Here is a 19,917-nt window from a genome sequence, read left to right as displayed (position 1 = left end):
AGCCGCATGCAGGGAGCGTGGGGTTCGGTACCGCCCGGTGTTCGGCCCCGGCTGTCTCCCCTGTGGGCGGGGGAGTGAGTAGCTGGGGATGCACGGGCGGTGATGCCGGCAGGAGGGGGAGGAAGAAGAGGAGGAGAAGGGGGGAGCCGCTGGGACAGCCTGAAGTGGGCGGAGGGGGGAGGCGGGTGTTATACCGTCGCTCGGGGGAAGGCTGAGCATTTGCAAATTGCGGCTCTGAGGCTCGGGGAGCATCTTATCGCCGCCGGCCGGCCGGGCGGCAGCCGCAGCGCAGGACGAAGCTCCCCGCTCTCTTCGTGCTATCCCCGCCTGCTGCCCGCGGCTGCTGTGCCCTGCGCCTCCTGTGCAACGGAGGAGAACGGCAGCACGCAGAGGTCCGCTCGGAGCCGAGTGTCGGCTAGAGAGCCAGTCCCTCTCCTAACCGCGCAAGCATAAGCAGAGCCCTGGGTGAGTAGTCTGGGAGATTCTCTGCTTCTCCAGGCAGGCCAGAACAGATCAGGCCCCCTTCAGCACATCCCTTTTTCCTTTTCATTCTTATGCCTGGAAGATGCAGGAGATCCTTGTCGTTTGTGAGGCAATTCAAACTGGCACACCTGCCTGGGGAAGGATTTTTGAAAGGTTTCACTACCCAGCCCTTAGAATAACATCCTACTATGTTTGTCCTAACTTGAAAACCTTTTTACTTTCATGTATAATGTTTTCTTTTCTTTTTTCATTAAAAAAAAAAAAAAAAAAGTTTTTCATCTTTCACAACTTTTTTGGCCTTACAGAATTGCCCTGATCACTTTCAGCTGTAAATTTAAGTAGGCAACAAATGATTTGGAGCTAATGATGTGCTAAGGGGCTTCTTAGTCCTATATGTTATTATTAACAAATGATACCTGCACGTTTTTCTTTTGCTCTCTTTAGGCTGAACAGCCATGACAGCTGAAAAGACTATTCCTATAATTAACGGCAAGCCAGAAGATGTTTTGGATCCAGAAGCTTCAAGTACCAACCTCGTCCACAGCAATGATAAGAAAGTTCATGAAAGAGGTCACTGGAACAATAAGGTTGAATTTGTGCTTTCTGTGGCAGGGGAGATTATTGGGTTGGGAAATGTATGGAGATTCCCATATCTTTGCTACAAGAATGGAGGAGGTAAGATGGCGTCATGTGTTTCAGCTCACCATAAACGTCTGGGAAATAAGATACTTAGGGATGTTTTATAGTGATTTCTTGTACTAGTAAGAGGGGTTCAGGATTTAAGTGTGTGTGTAGGTAGGGAAATATTAAGTACCTGAGAACATATGAAAAAATGTAATGTTTCCCTTACCTCCTTCTCCCCAAATACTATGCAGTTCAATTTCTCAAGGTTTTTCTTTGGGTGGGTGGGTTGTTTTTTTTTTCTCATTACTAACATATTTATGTATTATTAGTGGTTTGTGTGTGTGTGTTTTTTTTTAAGGCAGAAGAAACCAGTTAGAATAGAACATTTTCTTCTTCACGTGCATACAGAATTGAGCCAACTCAACAAAGTTTGTCTGGCATAGAGAAGAAAGGAGCAGTTTATTTTCCTGAGTAGCGTACTTTGGGGAGGAAGAATGTTGTTTCTGAAGATGCCCCAGATTTTACTTTTCTTAAGACAGAAAAAAATCCTTTAAGTCAACCACACCCTTTTTCTTAGTTATTACTTCCCCAGTCAGTACAGTAAAGGAGGGGAAGATGCAAAGCTGACTGTTACTCAGCTAAGGCAGCAGGCTCTATATAGGTTAAAATAAGACTGTAGAAGTCTATTCTCCCTCAGATCACAAAAGTATAATGTATGGTATGTATTACTTACAGTCAGGTAGTGGCTATGTAAGGAATATGACAATTAAGGGTAAGCACCGTCAGTCATGTCTCACACAGAAATGAAAGAAAAATAAACATTAAGTTTAGAATCCTGTGAGCTGGATTCAACATTCTGCCACGTAATGTCTGAATCAGCAGCCTTAGTGTAAATGTGTATCCTGCAAGAACAGTAATATGCTCAGTGACTGATATATGCAAAGATCTGTTCTGAACAGGCTTGTTTGCTAACAGTGCTATGCCAGATTTCTTTCCCTCGTTTGTCCAAAAGTAGGCATGATTGCTTGAGCTCAAGGCTGGTTTTGACCATTTTGTTTGCTGTTTCTAAAGACAAATACTCTTGTGGTTGGCGTGTTTCTAGTTTGCAGCTCCTTTTTAACACATTTGTACTGTGGCAAAACTAAGATGACAAGAATTCACTCATTTTTAGCATCCTACCATCTCTAATCAATCTGTTGAGTGATTTGCAGAACAGTTTCTTGTTGACTTGCAAAGTTTCCCCAAAGAACTTTTGGCAGAAGAAAAGGTGAAAATACGTGTTCAGTGAATATTGGATATTTCCTGAAGCCTTTATATGTACATTGAATTTATGTTAGTATGTCAAAATGTGACGCTATCATTTTTAAGGCTATAGCTTTACGTAGCACACTCTTATCATGTATTTGGCTGACTTGCTGGCTTACTTAAGTATCATCGTTAATCACTGCAGCATTCTTTAAGAATAGAATGAATGCATGTGGTTTAATTGGCCATGTCCTGGTACCATGGGAAGTTTGCCATTACCTTCAATTTTCTTTGGTGAGGTCTCAGTCTGTGACCTTTGGCTAGCACCTCTGTTTCTGTAACTCTCTAGAATGCTGAACTAGAATTAGACTTGGGTCTTGTTTCTTGCACTGGATGTAAATGCTGGGAAATGTTTTTTGTATAATACATAATGACAATAAAGTGGTATACGAGCTAGTTATGAAATAGAACTCCTGCTAGGTACAGAACAAATTCAGAAGCAGCAAAAATCCTTCAGGTCTAAGTTCATTCTGGCACTGACAACAGATAGTGTAGGCATATGCTTTCATAATTCTTATTTGCTTTTATGGACACTTGCTATATATGTATATATGTGCGTGTGTAAATTATTAGGGAAAATAATTCAATTATGTTTTTTGTGCTAGATATTTCTTGGAAACTAATTGGTTTGCCAGCAGGAAAATTTGGTATAGTCGGATTTTTTCCAGTACGATCTGTTTCATTAAGTTGCTGTGTTAAACTCACTATGCTTGTCCATATGAGTGAGCTAAACTTGTTTTCATACTGGACAGCAGTTCTCAAATCAAGGCCTGGAAGGATGTTGTCTTTCAAATTATTTGCATGGTGAATCGTATGTAGAAACCATCATTTTGGATGCCCAGGTGTTACATTCTTTGAAGTCTATGCACTTATTGCTTGAGATGCAGCCGGGGTTCAACTATAAGCAAATTGAGGGGCCGAGCTGAGAGGTCACTCATGAGGACATCTCTCTTGATGTGGTGGGTCTGAAAGAACCTGCAAGTCAAAGCAGGTGTATTGAGTTGACCTGCCTTTCTAATCAAAGTGACTGAAGCATTACAATTATTGCAGATTTAGAGTGTTCCCTCCCTTCCCCCACCCCACATCTTTTTAATGATCCAGGTTATCTATTTACCTTGTAATAGTAGAAATTTTCCATAAGTATATTCAGAAACATTTTGTTTGTAGTGAGATTCTGATAGAAGTTCAGCATTATGGGTGTAGCTAATAAAGTATTGTTCATTAATGATCGTATCAATCTTTAGGACTCCTGTTGAAGTAGAAATGCTATTGGTGGTGCTCTGAAGAACAGACTGATGTATGCAGTTACTGCATCTAGCAAAACTTTTGTGTAGTACTTCACTGTGTTTGTCCGATTAAACCAGTGAAACTTTGTTTACTGATGTCAGTAAAGATGGCCAGAATAGTTATATTATGGTTTCTTCTTAGTGTTTGCCTTCTTCCTTCCTTGTTTCCACCTAAATCAATAGAGTTAGTTGCTTTCTATCTCATCCTTTGATTTATTGGGAAATCTGAGTATCATGGGAACGAAGGAAAAAAGTTATTTTGGCCTTGTTTGTTGATAGGATCTCTGTGTAGTGAAAAGGCTGTATTTCATTCCTTGTTATTTAGGCTCAATTCTAAATTGAATGCTTAAAATCTACAGTATTAGCAAGTGACAGTATGCCCAGCAGTTATCTTCTGTCACTTCTTTGTGCATACTTCAGTCACTTCTCTGGCTGCTATACCTAATAACATGGTTAACCATGAAATAACAGAATTTCTGCTCTGTGCTAATAAGAGAAGAATAGCAGTTTGTTGAAGGCACCAAGTTGTACTGCTCGCTATCTTTGCTGGAGTTTACTGTCAGTATGTAATAAAAAAAAGCTGATACTTTGTTAATTTCCTAAAATTTCTAGATGACAATGTCAAATCCTATTTACTTTCTCTATGTAAGTAGTCCTAAGGTGTATTTTGTCATTGCCTTTTTACTATACTCGTCATTGGTCTTATCCAAATAATGTCACAGTACTTGGATTTTATTTCCATAACACTTCTTCATCCCTGCTTTCCTCTTGAGAAAAGAAGGGAAGAGAGTGTAGAATGATTTGATGACAATCAGAGCAGAATGGTGTGGCTAAACAAAAATGTGATCTTTCCTGTGCTTGAGAGAAAGTTCAGCAGAGTGTAGCCTATCTTGACAAACTTCAGTACGCTTTGTGTTTTGACTGGGAACATGGGTTTTTGTATTGGTTCTTTGAGTCCATGATAATGGCTTAAAATTTAACTTTTAATACCTGGTGTCAAGAGTAAACACTTTCTGCACTTCTAGCGCAGCACCTGAGAATTAGATAATGAATGAAAATAAATTTTTTGCTAAGCTGTCAAGGATCTGTGATGATTATAACCAATACCACCACAATGCTTATTTTGTAGGTGCTTTCCTCATCCCATATGTGGTTTTCTTTATTTGCTGTGGAATACCAGTTTTTTTCCTGGAGACAGCCTTGGGACAGTTTACTAGTGAAGGAGGCATTACGTGCTGGAGAAAAGTTTGCCCTTTGTTTGAAGGTAACAACTTTTTCTGTGTTCAACTACAAAACAATGTGTTAAGTTTTAAATGAAGGAAAAAAAATCTCATGAAAGCTGAAGTTAAGATGTACTTAAAGTTGTAAGCATTTGTTCTTAAATTATCTGAGTTATCTTTATTTTCTCTTCCTCCTCTCCAGGCATTGGATATGCTACCCAAGTTATAGAGGCACATCTAAATGTTTATTACATCATTATTTTAGCATGGGCTATCTTCTATCTGTTTAACTGCTTTACTACAGAGCTTCCCTGGGCTACATGTGGGCATGAATGGAATACAGGTATGGCCTTGGTAGAAACGCTTGCTGTACAAATAATGACTTCCAAGTAACTGATAAATTAGTGTTGAGATCACAACTATTGTGGTAGAAAAGTCTGTGGGAATGGGCTGATCATGTCAAACTGTGATAAAATGAATCGCAGAATTGTAGGAATTGGAAGGGATCTCTAGAGATCATTTAGTCCAACCTCCCCTGCCAAAGCAGGTTCCCTAGACCAGGTTGCACCGGTTATGGAGTGAAGACTTGTATTTTTCTGAATCAGGTCATTGTATAAGTATTTGCTTCTGTGATATATAATGTCAGATAGGAAAAGAAAGTTTTGGCCTTTGTTATTTCTGTAAAATATTCTGGCTAAATCCCTGGACTCTCATTTTTAATAGTATCTATTCTCCCAGAATACAGTAAATAAATGCAACAAAACAGGTCTTCTTTTTCTACTTTAGATACAAGTTAAAGAGTGACTTTTTACTTGCTATAAGACTAATGACTGTTGCCATTGGTCACTGAACAACCACTTGAAGTGGTAGTATGTTGTAGTTCCCAATCGATTGCCTCTATTTCTCAAAGCAGCTTTTTTAGCCTCAGAAGTAGCAGATGTAGGATTTTAGAATATATAGAAATCCTTTTAACCACACAGAGTATTATATAATAAATGACTTTACAAGATGCATGAACTAGAAGATGCTCCAGCAGAAATGCAAGTACGTGTCATTATAACAATTTTGTTCTTGTTTTTATAGAAAACTGTGTAGAATTTCAAAAACTTAACATGAGCAACTGCAGTCAAATCTCTTTGCAAAATGCTACATCTCCGGTGATGGAATTCTGGGAGTAAGTGCACATAAACAATCTGCTTGATCTGACTGTTAATTATCTTCCATTATTTTTGTTGTTTTCATGTTATGTATTTTATAAACTGATAGCATGTAGTGATATGAGTTCAGCTGGAAGTTTTGTCATATCGTCAAAAGATTCAAAATGAGAGGTTTAGCTCTTTTTAGAGGATTCAAGGAAAAGAATTCCATATTCTGAAAGGACATAGAACAAAGTGTGCCACTTACTTGGGATCTTGGCTCCTACTGCTGGAGGAAAGAGCCTCCAATAAATACTAATGAGGCAGAGGTGAAAGAGGATGATTTTGAGTGTTTCTTGTGTTTGATGGTGGTTCTTTTTATTTGCTTGGTTTTGTCTGTTTGTTTTCCCAGGGTGTTTACTCTCTTTTTCTTCCATAACAGTTGCATCTTCATCTGAGCTAACTAATATTTTGGAGTCTGTATGTCATTATATTTGACTGGACCATGTTAGTTTCTCAGTTAGAGAAAGAAAGCTTAATGCTTGCGTCTCCTTGATTCTGGTATCTAGTTAGAGTGATAGAAAAGAATTATTTCTTCACAAAATATGGAATTCCTTTGTGATGACACATTTTTGTCTACTATAAATATTTAATTAGTGCATGTGTAGTTTCATACTTGTTCTTTGTGAGGCACAGTTTGTATTAAGACAGTCACAGAAATGGAATTTTACTTTATCATTAAAGTCGCTTTTCTTAATTCAAAGGAGTGTATTACAGAATTTCAGGTTAGTGAATATTCTTGGGAGCCCATTCTAATTACCAATCTATTAATATAACAAGCATTATTCTGGGACTAGGTCTGCAGTTAGAGGGGTTTTGTTTTGTTTTCTTCTGTTTTTTACCAGAACAGCAGCAGTTACCTTTGAAAGGGCTATATGTCAAGACTGTTCTCCAAGGGAGAACTCTGCATTTGACATCATTTTCTTGTAGTTAGCATGTGCTTTTGTCTTTGCCTTGATCCCCTTAGCCTTCTAAGTAAGTTATTTTAGTCTTAGCAGGTGGTAGTTATTGCTTCAGTAAATAATGTATTAAAACAATATTAAATCTGTATAAGTCTTCATGTTTCTTTTCTGTTAAAATCTCAACAACCTAAGCACTCATTTTATTAAATTAGAATATACCTACTTTATCCACTTCCCGGGTAATCTTCTATACTAAACAAGATATTCTTACGTGGCACCTTATTGCTATGACTTCATCATTTTAACACAAATTGTGGTTCCTTAGGACAGCTAAGGCTGAACTATTAAAAAAAAAAAAAAAAGAAAAAGAAATCTTAGAAGTATTAGAGTCTTTTTTGTTGTTGCTGTTTTGTGGAAAAGCTTTTCATAATATTAACAGTTTACTGGCCAAAATAGCTTATGATATTAAACTTATCTTGGTGCCCAAGCAAAAGTGGTGCTTGACTTTCCATCCTTGAAAAATGAATGTATCTGCAGCTAGGTCAGGTTGCTCAAAGCCCAGCCCTGCGTGATCTTGAATGTCCCCAGGGGCAGAGCATCCACCACCTCTCTGGGCAATCTGTGTATCACTATGTTTACTGCGTGTATAAAAACAAACAAAAAATAACCCATCTTCTTCTTTATATCCAATATAAAACTTTTCATGCATTTGGCTGTCTGGGCCATAAGATTCTTCTAAGAACAAACAGTTAAAAGAAAGTTGATGAGTTAAACTGGACGAAGCAGATGCTAGCTGCTAAATTCAGAACTCAGAGATAGTGATGAAGCTTTTCACACTGCAATAACCAATCACAGGACTGAATTGATTTGCATAATGACCGGGTTTCTTACAATTATGTTACTTGATGCCTGTGAAGGAAGGGGGAGGCACTGGTTTTCTTCTGAACAACACTGCTATTCAGATCCTTCTGTACATTTTGCTTTTTGCAATGTTGAGTCTGCAATTCAAACTCCTCTAAGTTATGGCCACAGTAAATACAATTTATTGTGGATAGGGTAGCTGGGATAAAAAGTTTTTTGAACTATTAGCATCTACTGTTGAGACAGTTTATGAATCAGAGTGGTTATTATTGTGAGAAGTGATCTAATTTCAAGTAGAATTGAATAGTGCATTTACTAATTGTCAAGCTGATGTTACGTATTTCCTTTGATAACTATATAACTTTACCACAGTCTTCAATTGCATTTGCAGTATCTTTAAACATTTAAATTATTCTAATTAAAAAACTAACAAAAGATAGCATACTTAATGCTTGGAGAGGAAGAAATCTATAAAATGCATGAGTTATCAGTGCCATGTGTTTTCTTCAGGCCAATTGCACTGAGTTACTCATGATGAGGAATACAGCGGTTGCTATGTATTGCACAGCAGACTAGACTGGCATTCTGTAAATGCCAGCAGAGGTTTGTAGCAGGGGCACAAGCTGGACTTGTGTTTGCATAAATGAATGCGCAAATCCCAAAAGGGTTATCTTCAATCATGTCTTAGGAATAAGTTTTTTCTTTTCTCCTTCCTTTAGCTGGTACTGCTATGTCTTTTCCATCATGTAGACTAGAAGTCTCAGCCCTTTTTAGTTGTGATTGGAAGAGAACTCAACTCCACAGATATTTTGATGACTGCAAGTAAAGATTTCAGCCTCTCTGCTGAAACGTTTCTAGCTTTTATTACTTCTGTGGACTTGATCATTCCTAAAACTATTACTGGGGTCAAACTGCAACTTGTTCAAATGCAGTGAAAGCTAGGAGAATGCTTGTACTATGAAGCTACGAAGGCGTGTGGACTAACAGTTAACTTTCTTCAGGTCTGTACAAAGGATACTGTCTGCTTGTTACTCTAGCAGGTATAGAGTTGCTTCCTCTGATAATTTAACATTCTCTACCAGCTTTGATGGCTGGGTCACACAGTAGATGAAAGCCTAATTAGTGTCTTGGATGGACTGTTTCTTTACTCAAAAAAAAAAAAAAAAGCGATCACGAATTGTAGAGATAAGAATTGCAGTAGTTCCTAGGTCATATTTTCCTCTTCTTACATGCAAAAACTTCTCATTATAAAAGCAAGGACTGTTATTTTATGTTGGTATTTTTTTACAGTGTAATTGATAATTACTTGTAGCTATGTGGCCATAATGGCCTGATGCTGCTGAAGGAGCAGCATGCAAAGTCTGGGCAGTTAGGTTCACTTTACTTGCTCTCCTCAGTAGTTAAAAATGTCTATCCCTGATAATGTCTGTTTTAATACTTAATTTGAGTTAGCTGAGTTGTCACTGACTACAGATAGCAGTGTTGACAGCTCCAGGAAAAATAAGGAGCTTAAGGAGGATTTCTTACCTTCCTGAAAAGGATTTGGCATATGCAGCTTTCAAAGGCAATCGAATTGATCAAAAGTCAGTTTTTCAACTTCAAACTCATGCTGTGTTACAAAGAACAGAAAAGAGTCTGAAATTTTCTTTCCATTTAATACTGGTGCCCAGGATTCAGAGATTGTCCATTTAATTCCTGGTTTTTATCTCATCCTATTGGACCCGCCTGGTAAAGGATGTTTAAAAAAAGAAGAAAAAAAAAGTAATTTCGAGTTATGCCACAGTTAAATTTTTTTCGTACAACTCTTAAACAGTAGATCTTGTAAGCTATGGTAGTAATGGAGGCGTAGATCATTTTTAGTATGTTAAAGCAGTCCTAAGAAAGAGTTTAGTAGCCACAGATGGGGCTAACTTTATAGCCAGGGAAACAGCATAGAGATTAGAAAATAAACTATTCCACTGTGCTGTATGTTTTCCTAGGTGGGGACAACAGCTGTATCTGTGTGCTTCTTTGACTGTTATTCCAGACTGCCACTGTGGACAGGAATTTGAGATTTCTTGTGCCTGGGAAGGGATCTGGAGAGACAGAGAACCCATGGTTTTGTGGTTGATTCCACCTCAATAGTTTTTTATTGGCTCTGTAACAACAACTTAGTACTCTGCTAAAGAAGGTCTAGTTGTTGGCCTGTCATTCTCTGAAGGGAGTGACACATTCTTAACGTTTCCAAGTAAAGCCTAGTGAGGAAAAAAAACCTTTTTTTTTATTTTAGGGAAAAGAAAAGGATCTGTTCTGAGCAAAAAGAAGGCACAAACCCTTTCCTTGCAAAGTCAAAAAGAGTTTTTCCTGTTTCATTCAGACTGCGACTGACTGCAAGAGTCACATTGTGCTTAATCCCCACTATCCTATGAAAAGTCATTAACAAGTTGGGCCCAATCCTGCACTGCTCAGTACCCAGAGACCTTCAGCACCTCTCAGAACTAGACCCTTTGTGCATGTCTTGTCGAAGAACATTGAGATGTGCCAGACTTGCTTGTTCCAGTTTAGTTCACGAGAGGCCATGTGAAAACAGCTTTTTGTTTGGATTCACATGAGCTCTTCATCTGGTTTTGCCTCAGAACCACAAATTCTGCCTGATTTCAGCTGAAAGAAGGAAATGGGGTAGGTCTCAAAGTGCTAAGCCAAGGGTAAATGTTAGCCTAATCCAGACAGATGAACTTTCCCTTGGTTTTGATTTTATCTGGAATGTTTTGTGTAACATTTCAAATATACAGAAAAAAAATTACCTCAAAGATTGCAAAGTCATGTACTTGAGTAGGAGGAAATGCCAAAAGTAAGATTGTGCAACTTTAAGTTGATGTTTTATATGAATTTGATTGGTTTTGGTTCAAGAAACACAAAATTCTTTTCAAAAGAACTGAAAGGGATGAATAGGAAGAAAATACCATGCTGGTATTCTGTATTTTGTTATTTTTCTCTTTGTTCATTTTCCTATATTTTGTAATCTTGTTAAATTCCTCCTTTGTTGACGAAGGTATTGATTTAATCAAGACTTTGTAGTTGCTCATGGTATCACTGATTTGGCAATTATGGATTTCTTGATTATCTTCACATTCATTTATCTTCACAAAATCTATGTAGGATCTAATTCTTCCCACTTTATAGAAGGGGCTTTGAGCTACAGAGAGTAAAAGTGTCTAAGTATCAGAGGTCTAATAATTGTTATTTAATCCTCTTTATTATTAGAGCTGTGCTAATTTTATTTTAAGAAGAAAAATAAGTGTACGTGAGTCAGCGGTTCAAATGTTCTCCCTGTGTATGGAAATAACAATACTTGAGTTTGGAAGGGACCTCTGGAGGTAATCTTGTCTAACCACCTAGTTTAAGCACAGCCACCTGGGGCAGGTTGACTGTGACTATGTGCAGGTTATTTCTGAATAAATATAAGGTAGGAAACTCTGCAACATCTCCAGGCAATGCTGTGAGTCTGAATAAATATTTTTGTACCTTAAAATAGAATTTTTAAGGGCGACTTTTAGTTCTCTGGTGGAAGTTAAAAGCTACACGTTTGTGTTTTGGAAAAGCAATTGTATAATGCTGCAAATAGTTCTCCAGTAGTTGTAGGAGCTAAAAATAATGTTTGTTTGTTTGTTTGTTTGTTTTTTATGATTAGGGAGCCATTCTATGATTCTATTTTCTCCACTAGTTTATCATGGAAATTAGAGCTGCAAGACAAATAACATGCAGCTCTTCTGGGCCATGTTTCTTCAATGTATCTAGAATCCTTTAAATGTGGTTTTGTAAACATTAATAGACTATCATTTTTAGCTGTCCAAAAATGCATCCATTAGATTTGTTCAGTGTCTCAGAATTGAGATTCTTAAGAACATTAATACAAAGAATTTTTGGGATGACAAAGTAATTCTGAAAGCATTAAACATGACAGTAACATTCATCTATCTCTTGGCTATTTATTAGTGTGGGTACTGCATAAAGGAAATGGGTCCATGAGTTTCAGCAGCCGAGTATCAGTTTTAGCTTTTGAAACAGCACCAGAAAAACCAGAAAAAGCCAGAAATTTAGAGTGCTATCAGGTTGACTTAAATTTCTTCTAGATAATCCTAGTTCACAGCTACTGCAGCCCAAATGCTGAACTGATTTACCTCACTTGGTGAATGAAAACGTGGGGGGTTTTTTGTTCTTATTTTTTTAAATCACTGTATAACTTCTTCATAGGGCATTAGGTGAGGCAGAGGATAAACAGCACAAGGACTGAAGGTTATGAGAGAATACCAAGAAACTGTAGAGTTGAGGTGAGTGGAATGATACAAAGAAGAAGTTATTTGATAGAATTAAACTTTGAGACTTGGCTAAGAAGAAGTTGCCATGACTTCATAAAAGGGGTTGGAGGAAAATAGGTCAGAAATAGCCAGAGGAGAAGTGAAATGTTCGGGGTTTATACATCGCACTCTCTCTAGTGGTAAGTACACAGACACAGACATACACACACAGAATAAGTTGGTGCTGTATGTATATATGCATGGTAGTTGCTAAGCGATGTCACGTTCAGATAAGAACTGACTTTAATGAGACAGGTTAACACAAATACTTCTAATTTTCCAGCAGTATGAGAAATTTTAGAGAAGGAACCTTAATATTTTTCATCTTGACAAATTTAAACATTTTGTATCACGAATGGTGTAACATATAACAGTATTAGGACTTCAGAAGGAAAAACTAGGCTGAGCAGCAGCAAATGTGGCTCATGTAGAAATAATTCATTCTGATATGTGTAGATCTCAGAAATATGCTGTAAGAGGTAAATATTTCATAGCTGTGCATAATTCTCCAGTCATGGGATTCTCACTAGTGTGACCATTGGGAATTATCTGTCTGCTGCTTTCTGAAAGCCAAGTATAAAATACAGTGGTTTTCAAGAAGAGAATTCTTACAGTTTGAGATTTATTATTAAAAAAACTTATGAGAATTATAAAGCAAACTGCTAGCTGTTTGATTTTACAGGGTTTTCTGTCTTTACCATTTATCATACTTAGATACTTCCTTCCTGAGCAGAATTTCATGTTCTGAATGACTTTTCCTTTCAACGCCTAACCTCTGCTGCTGCTCCTGAGGAAATCATTTATTGCCTCTGAGCAAGGCTTTCTCTTGGATGTGTGTGGTACAATATAACATTGTATCTTATAGTTTAATTAGGTGTTTCAGTCTTGTTCCTGCTCACTTTCTACCGGAAACCTTAAACCTCTGTTTAAGTGTATCATTTATATACTTCCTCTATACTTGCTATTTGGCAGATTTCTCGCTTGAGATGGGTCTGGAAGTTGAGCAGTTCTTGTAGCCCTTTGCAGAACTGTAGGCAGGACATCAGCCTGGGAGTGTTTCAGTGAGACCGTGCAGTTGGTATTCACTGGAATTAGTGACTGGTGTGATGCAGTTAATCGTCCGTATAGATGTGCACAAATCTCCAAAAGAAGAACCAGATCAGATTCCTTTCCAGCTGTCTGCAACACCCAGCACATCTTTTGTCTGTAATTAGGGAATGCAACTGTCTTCATGGTGAGCAGTCACTGCTGATGCATGGAAAGTCTGTTTTTTTTAAGACCTTGTAAGAGGGAACGTGTAAGTTGATGTGATGACGCAACCTGTTTGTTCATTTGTTTTTTAAGACAGCATAGAAGAAAGAACAGTAACAGATAGAAGGATGGTGGCAGAATCTTAATTCTGTTGCCTCATGAAGAAATTCTATAAGAGAAAACAGGGGACATGTGTGCACATAACATTGACTCTGCCCATTGACCTGTTGTGGTCACCTCCTTTCTGGTATGGACTGTGAGCCAAAAGCCTCAACTGTCTGTCCTGCTGCCTGGGAAAAGGAGTTGCTTGTATTTATTTTAGGCATGGCTTTGAATTACAACTCCATACATCTTACTCTGTGAATAGATCTCCTCAGCCAATGCCAGAGTCAAATGCAAAAGAAAGAGTTCAGGTCCTGTGATTAATTGTAAGTTGGGCTTGTTTTTAATTTAATAGTCAACATGGTAATCTGAATATATATTGTTGTAATTAATCTATCTGCATAGCACATTAATTGCATGTACATACAGTAATTATCTCTCAGAACTGTATCCAAAATCACTTATTATTGACGATGATAGGAAGTGATACTTTGTTTTTTGCTATATTAATAATATTAAGAGTACTTGTAAACCTGAGTTAATTAGTTGTCATTCACAGTGTCCTGGAGAGCAAGGTTAGTGCAAGGCTCAAGTCTCTGGGAGTCGTGTAAGCAACATCTAATAAAGATTTAAAGGGAATTTTGGATCACTGTAATATGTGTAAGGCTGAACACTGGAAATTTGTGTGCGAGTTTGTCAATGTGTATACTCAACTTATTATACTCAACTTATAACACTGTCAGTATACTTATGGAAACATAGATGAAATGAGCTGTGACCAGACCCACCCAAGATGGCTGATCTAAAGATCTAAAGATCATAAAAGGCCTGAATGGCTGAAATTAATTATTCAGAGTGTAAAATTAGCGAACGACTAATTACTTCATTTAAGTTCATTAGGGTTTCTTTTAGGTTAAAGAGAATTGAAAAAAAAATTCAAGGGAGTTCATGAAAATCAATGAAGTTCAGAGGAGTAAGTTTTTGCTTTTACTTTAACTCTTTATGCAATAGAATCTGAAGTTTTAGTAGATAAAACTTGTGTTTTATCTATAGGCTGGTAAAGGATTTACATTTTCCTTAAACAGTGTACTTACCTAAAGCAAAAATCAGTGAGCATGAAAGGAGTGTGAATCCCCCAGATAATTCTCCTTGTGAGACACTGTTCTCATGAAGAAAACGCGCCTTCAGATTTCTGAAGCTCTGACCCACAGTTTTCCTGTCTGAATAGTAGCAAGTGACTTACATTTCTGCTCACTGACTTTTGCTTTATGAAAACAACAAAACACACCCCTCTCCACATTGTTTACTTATTCAGTAAATCCTGTGGCTACAGAGATGTGAGGAATGCTCCTAAAATGGGAAGTTTTTGGATCTGAGTGGACTTTTCTAGTACTTCAAATATGTTATTTTAAAATAGTAAACGCAATATAGATTTTTGTTGATTGTTTCCCTCCCTACTCCCCCCCAAAAAGGTGATTTTTAGAAATATTTAAACTTTCCTGTTGTTTCCTACATAAGATCCACCTGAAAGATGTTAAATGTAAAAAGTTGTAAATTTGTAGTTCAATTTAGAAAAGGGCATTTCAGAAAACAGGTGCCTACAAGGTAAAAATAAAGGTTTCAACTCAAATAGTTACTATTGGAAATACAATAAAACTAAAACAACAACAAGACAGAGCAAAAATAACATGATAGGAGTGTTTTGTTTTTTATCTGTATTGTCTGTCGATGATTCAGAGGTAGAAGTTTGGGGTTTTTTTTTTTGCCTTTTCCTTTGTACAAAACTTTCCACGCTGAATCAGTTTTTAAGTCTCTCTAATTTTCTTTCACCGACCTGTGAGAGTCGCACACTTGTTTATTTTTTTAAACTCACTGGCAATATTCCTTTTTTTCCCTCTTTTGTATCTTTATACCTGACATGGTCTATTCTTTCTACTCAGTAACCAGAAGTCTTCCTGATTGAAAGTGGTTTCGTTTTAGATCAATGCTTTGTATGCAGCACTATTTTGTTTCAGTAGTGTTTACATTTTTGTACTTTTCCCCCCTTGGTAGACGCAGGGTGCTTGCTATATCTGATGGCATTGAACATATTGGGAACCTTCGCTGGGAACTTGCGCTGTGTCTCCTCGCTGCTTGGACTATCTGCTATTTTTGCATTTGGAAAGGAACAAAGTCAACTGGAAAGGTAGGGTTGAAATACTGTGCATCACCAGAATTATTACCCTCTTGTGCCCCCAAACTGAGTGTTATTATTTACCTTTCCTTACGCTGTAATGGTGGAATCTTAAGTGTGCTTTACACTTGTTTTTAAGTATCTGTATTTATAGAGTATATGAAGTATTAATACTGAGTAATTAGGAATTAAGCTTTTGTTGTTGTTGTTGTTGCATTGGTTTGCTCCCCATTGGCTTTAGTGATTTTCTTATTCCCTAAATCTTTTATGTGAGACTGTTTTGGTTTTTTACTGTTTTCCCTGTAGTTTTGTTAATTCTGGTTCCCTTAGCAGCCAGCCCTTTGAAACCTGGGATTGATGAGAGTTGTGTTGATTTCTGTACACATAGTATTAAAATATGAATTTGGCCCTAAACTGAAAAGGGAAATAGAAGGAAACTATAATAATGCTGAGGAAAACAAAATTGATCACCGTAAGTAGGGGGAAAAAAATTAAAAAATAAAAACTCAGAAGTGAAGTAGTAGAAATAATACTCAGAAGGGAGTATTAGACAAAAAAGGAAAAAGTAAAAATCCAGCCGTTCTGTATTGGAAACTCAACAGAGCAATACAACTTGACAGCCTGAGGAAGTCCTGGGACAATGGAGGGGTCACCTCAGTGTAGTAGCAGACATAGACCTGAGTAGAATATGTGATTAGCTGAGTAAGCAGAGGGAGGAAAAGAGCAACTGTTCTGGAAGGGACCTAAGAAACCCAAAGGTTTCTCATGTGGAAACCAAAGAATACAAGAAAAAACAACTGCTGGGTTGCTGAATCATTTTGTTTATCTGATTTTTGGTTGCTTACTACAAGCTTAGTTTGTAATGAGGGTTAGATATTATTTTTTTGTTGTTGTTTCTGTATCAGTAGGCTGCATTTATAAATGAAATATTGGAAGTGTAGTGTGTTGCTTTTGTTGTTATTATTATTATTTGGAAAATGTAGAAATGACTTTTTCTAGGTTTCATGAACACACTCAATTCTTCTGCCTCTCAAAATTATGGCTGTAATTATTTGCTGAATTCTGTTTCTATCTGCCAACTGTGTCAGTCAATCTGGCACTGCATTTTTCACCTAAGTAATTTACACAGATGGATTTAGACAGCCCTACTTTTACCAAGTTGCTGCTTGAAAGAAGCTGAGAGGCACTGTCTAGAGATGCATATAAGCAAGAATAGCTTAGTGGAAAGAATGGGGGGTGGGGGAGAATAGACAAAAATATAGAGGCAAAAAAGTGAGATAAGGGAATGGCAAGGTAAATGTATGTATGTCTTTGAAGGATGGACTCCAGGGAGGTATGAGAGTGGTTTAGAGCTCCAACAGGCAGCAAAGAAATGAAGTTGAGCAAAAGTATTTTCTTTTCCATCAGAGTGTCTAAAGATGGATATCTATTCTACCATAGAATAATCTTGTCCCAGAGGTGAAGGAAAAGCATGTATTTTGAATGCACGCGTGTGCATGAATACAGGGCTGTGCAAAACTGCATACAGTGCTCAAGAAAAACAGCATTGGTAGAAATGATCTGCTAATAGGAGGAGTCTCTAGTGATCTTAGAGGGGATGTACTTTGTTTTAGCATTTGTGCAGTTTACATTTGGATTTTTGTTGTGTACCGTATGCATATTGCATAAGGTTCCTGCAGCTTATACCACTTCCCCAGAAAAAGGTCTCGCATTTGAAAGTGATTCAAGTGAAAATGTTAGATATTTTTCCTGATAGCTGAACTAAACTCTAATCTCACTACGAAAAGTAATGATTTTATTTTGCTTCAGTTTCATTTTGATGGCCACCTTCCTGATGAGGTTAAGTGAAATAACCTGAGATAGAAACATGTCTTGCCCACTTGAAATAGGATGATAAGCTTTTCAGCTAATCAGAATTAACTCCGCTGTTTTGCAAAAGAAATGTGAAGAAACTGAAATCAGTGCTTAGTCTTCAGCTTTATTGGTCTCAGAGGGGTCCTGTATGAAGTAGGTTCATTATATATTTATGTCACTGAGATTGTTTTGCTACAAGCTGTGCTTCTATCTCTGAAATCATGTGGAACCCAGCTGGTTTCTCACACTGAAGAAGACCACACTGTGGTCTTCAGCCGTCTGTCATTCAGAGGATCTACTGCTTCTGCTGCAGTAAGGTTATTTCTTACCCAACACTGATCCTTTCTTATTTCATTTCTGCTCCTGTAATTAGTAAGGAAAGACTTTTAGTAGATCCATGTGTGATACTGCAGTTGTAATAAGAACACAGTATATTAGTCTGTAACGAGGTGGGTTTTTTTTGTCTGCTTAATGTTCTGATAGAAGCCTGTCTTACTCTAAATAATATGGCAAATTTGTTTGGATTCCATATAGACTCTGATTTTTTTGTGTGTTTTCAGTGTTTTACTTACATATACATCTTAACATTTTTGAGGGTTTTAAGCCAAACTTTGTGAAGTTCACATTGTGACAGAATGGTTCTTGTCCTTCCACGTGCTTTTCTGTTTTAAAAATGGAGGACCCTGTGTTTGCATTTTGTGAGAGTCTTGACAACCTGCTGTCCCAGGCTGCAGTTCTAATAGGCCTGAATAGTTTAATCTGAAGTTGACACCTGGGTTTTTGAAAGTTTATTTTAACAAATCAAGCTCCTCACTATGCGTTGCTAGAAAAAAATAAGGTGACAGCTTCACTTAAACATTGGTTATGTATTATTTTTAATTTTCCTTTGGAGGAAAAAAAAAATGTGTGAATGGTTTAAAGCACAAACTGTTAAGCTGTCAGGCTCTGCTTAACCAAGTATTGTGTCATCTTTCACTACTGAATGCTGTACTTCCCTACGTTACTTCCCTTTTTATAGTTTTCCTTCCTTCTCCTGCAGTTTCAGCGCATACATCATTTGGTTTGGATTGATGATCTTCACCTTTCCTCAGACAGGTCTCTTATTTGCCTCTGTAGTCCCTTTTCCTCTCTCACACTGTCAACCTGCCTAAGGGTAGCTGATCTAGTGTTTTGTCTTTTATGGAGTTCTCTTCTGGTTTTGAAATAAACTTCAGTGGACCCATTTTGTGTCTAACTTTGAAATATTTTATCATAGTATTTAGTATTGGAAGATGTGAATACTGCTTTTATTTTCATCAGTGGTAATGTGTGAAACTTAGGTGTTTCATGGTAGTGTGACTTTGCTGATGTTGTAGAGCCTTCTAATTTACAGCTGTGTAAAAAGGACTGACATGGAACTGAAACAAGGAAAATAGTCGAAAAGGGTACACTGATCTGGTAGGAGATATGGGCAGAGATGCAATTCAATGTATCAAAACTAATGAATGAAAGAAGTAGGTGGCCTACACGAAAGCTGAAGAAGGACTCTCTATCAGGAAGTGTAGTAATAGAACAAGGTGGAATGGCTTTAAACTGAGCATAGATTTAGATTCTTTGCTTTGAGAGTGGTGATGCACTGGAGCAGGTTGTCCAGAAATCCAGGATGGATAGGGCTTCGGTCCACCTAACATAGCAGAAGGCATCCGTGAATCTGGAAGGGAGACTAGAAGTTGGTGACATATAAGGTCTGTTCTAACCCAAAGTGCTCTATGAAACTGCTAGAATTAGAAGGTTAGCAAGACATGGAAAGGAATGTGATGCTGTTTGAGACCTGAAACCCAGAGGTAGACTGTTTCATACCTTTTACACATTTATTTTTGCCCTCCCTCGAGGAGTTAAGCCTTGCTTGCCAGTAGTTGAGTCTCAGTCAGTAGTCTCAAAGAAAATTTATTTCTCAATAGCAGGCTATGTAAAAACCTTAATGGATTCAATGAGGCAGAAAGAAAGAGTAAAAGGACAGAAGGAGAAGATAAAAGAGAAAGATGTATGGATGAAAAAAATAAAAAAGGACTGGGGGCCCATTGTGAGGAGCTCAGGAAAAGGAACTAGGCAGCAATGATTGTATCTCCTGAAGTGTCTTTTGTTTTAGCCTAAAGTAATAGCAGAGAATAGCCCTTCACTGCAAGGCTTTAACACTCTGTCCAAGACTGATCTCTGTATTCAAAGAGAGAAAGTAGAACATTCATGAGATGCATGCTGAGTTCCTGCTACCCGCCTCCTCTGTGTGAGGTTTTAAAACCACTACTGAGATTTTTTTTTCACTCTCCTGTGCACTGAGCATTTA

General features: G+C 37.6%; 1 protein-coding gene across 1 annotated transcript in view; it reads left to right on the top strand.

Annotated features, from left to right (window-relative positions):
* Positions 1-215: 215 nt before the first annotated feature.
* SLC6A11 (solute carrier family 6 member 11) overlaps positions 216-19,917 on the top strand; it is a 54,994-nt gene continuing 35,292 nt past the window's right edge. The window contains exons 1-6 of the mRNA XM_015874825.3: positions 216-465; positions 928-1,158; positions 4,828-4,962; positions 5,121-5,261; positions 6,002-6,092; positions 15,620-15,752. Coding sequence (XP_015730311.2) covers positions 939-1,158; positions 4,828-4,962; positions 5,121-5,261; positions 6,002-6,092; positions 15,620-15,752 — 720 coding nt within the window. The 5' untranslated portion in view covers positions 216-465; positions 928-938. The remainder of the gene's footprint in view (positions 466-927; positions 1,159-4,827; positions 4,963-5,120; positions 5,262-6,001; positions 6,093-15,619; positions 15,753-19,917) is intronic.

This window comes from Coturnix japonica, chromosome 15, assembly GCF_054131305.1.
Source record: "Coturnix japonica strain WE chromosome 15, WE-NBRP24, whole genome shotgun sequence".
Lineage (NCBI taxonomy): Eukaryota > Metazoa > Chordata > Aves > Galliformes > Phasianidae > Coturnix > Coturnix japonica.
The sequence above is the reverse complement of the archived record's forward strand: the minus strand, read 5'-3'. Positions and strand labels throughout refer to the sequence as shown.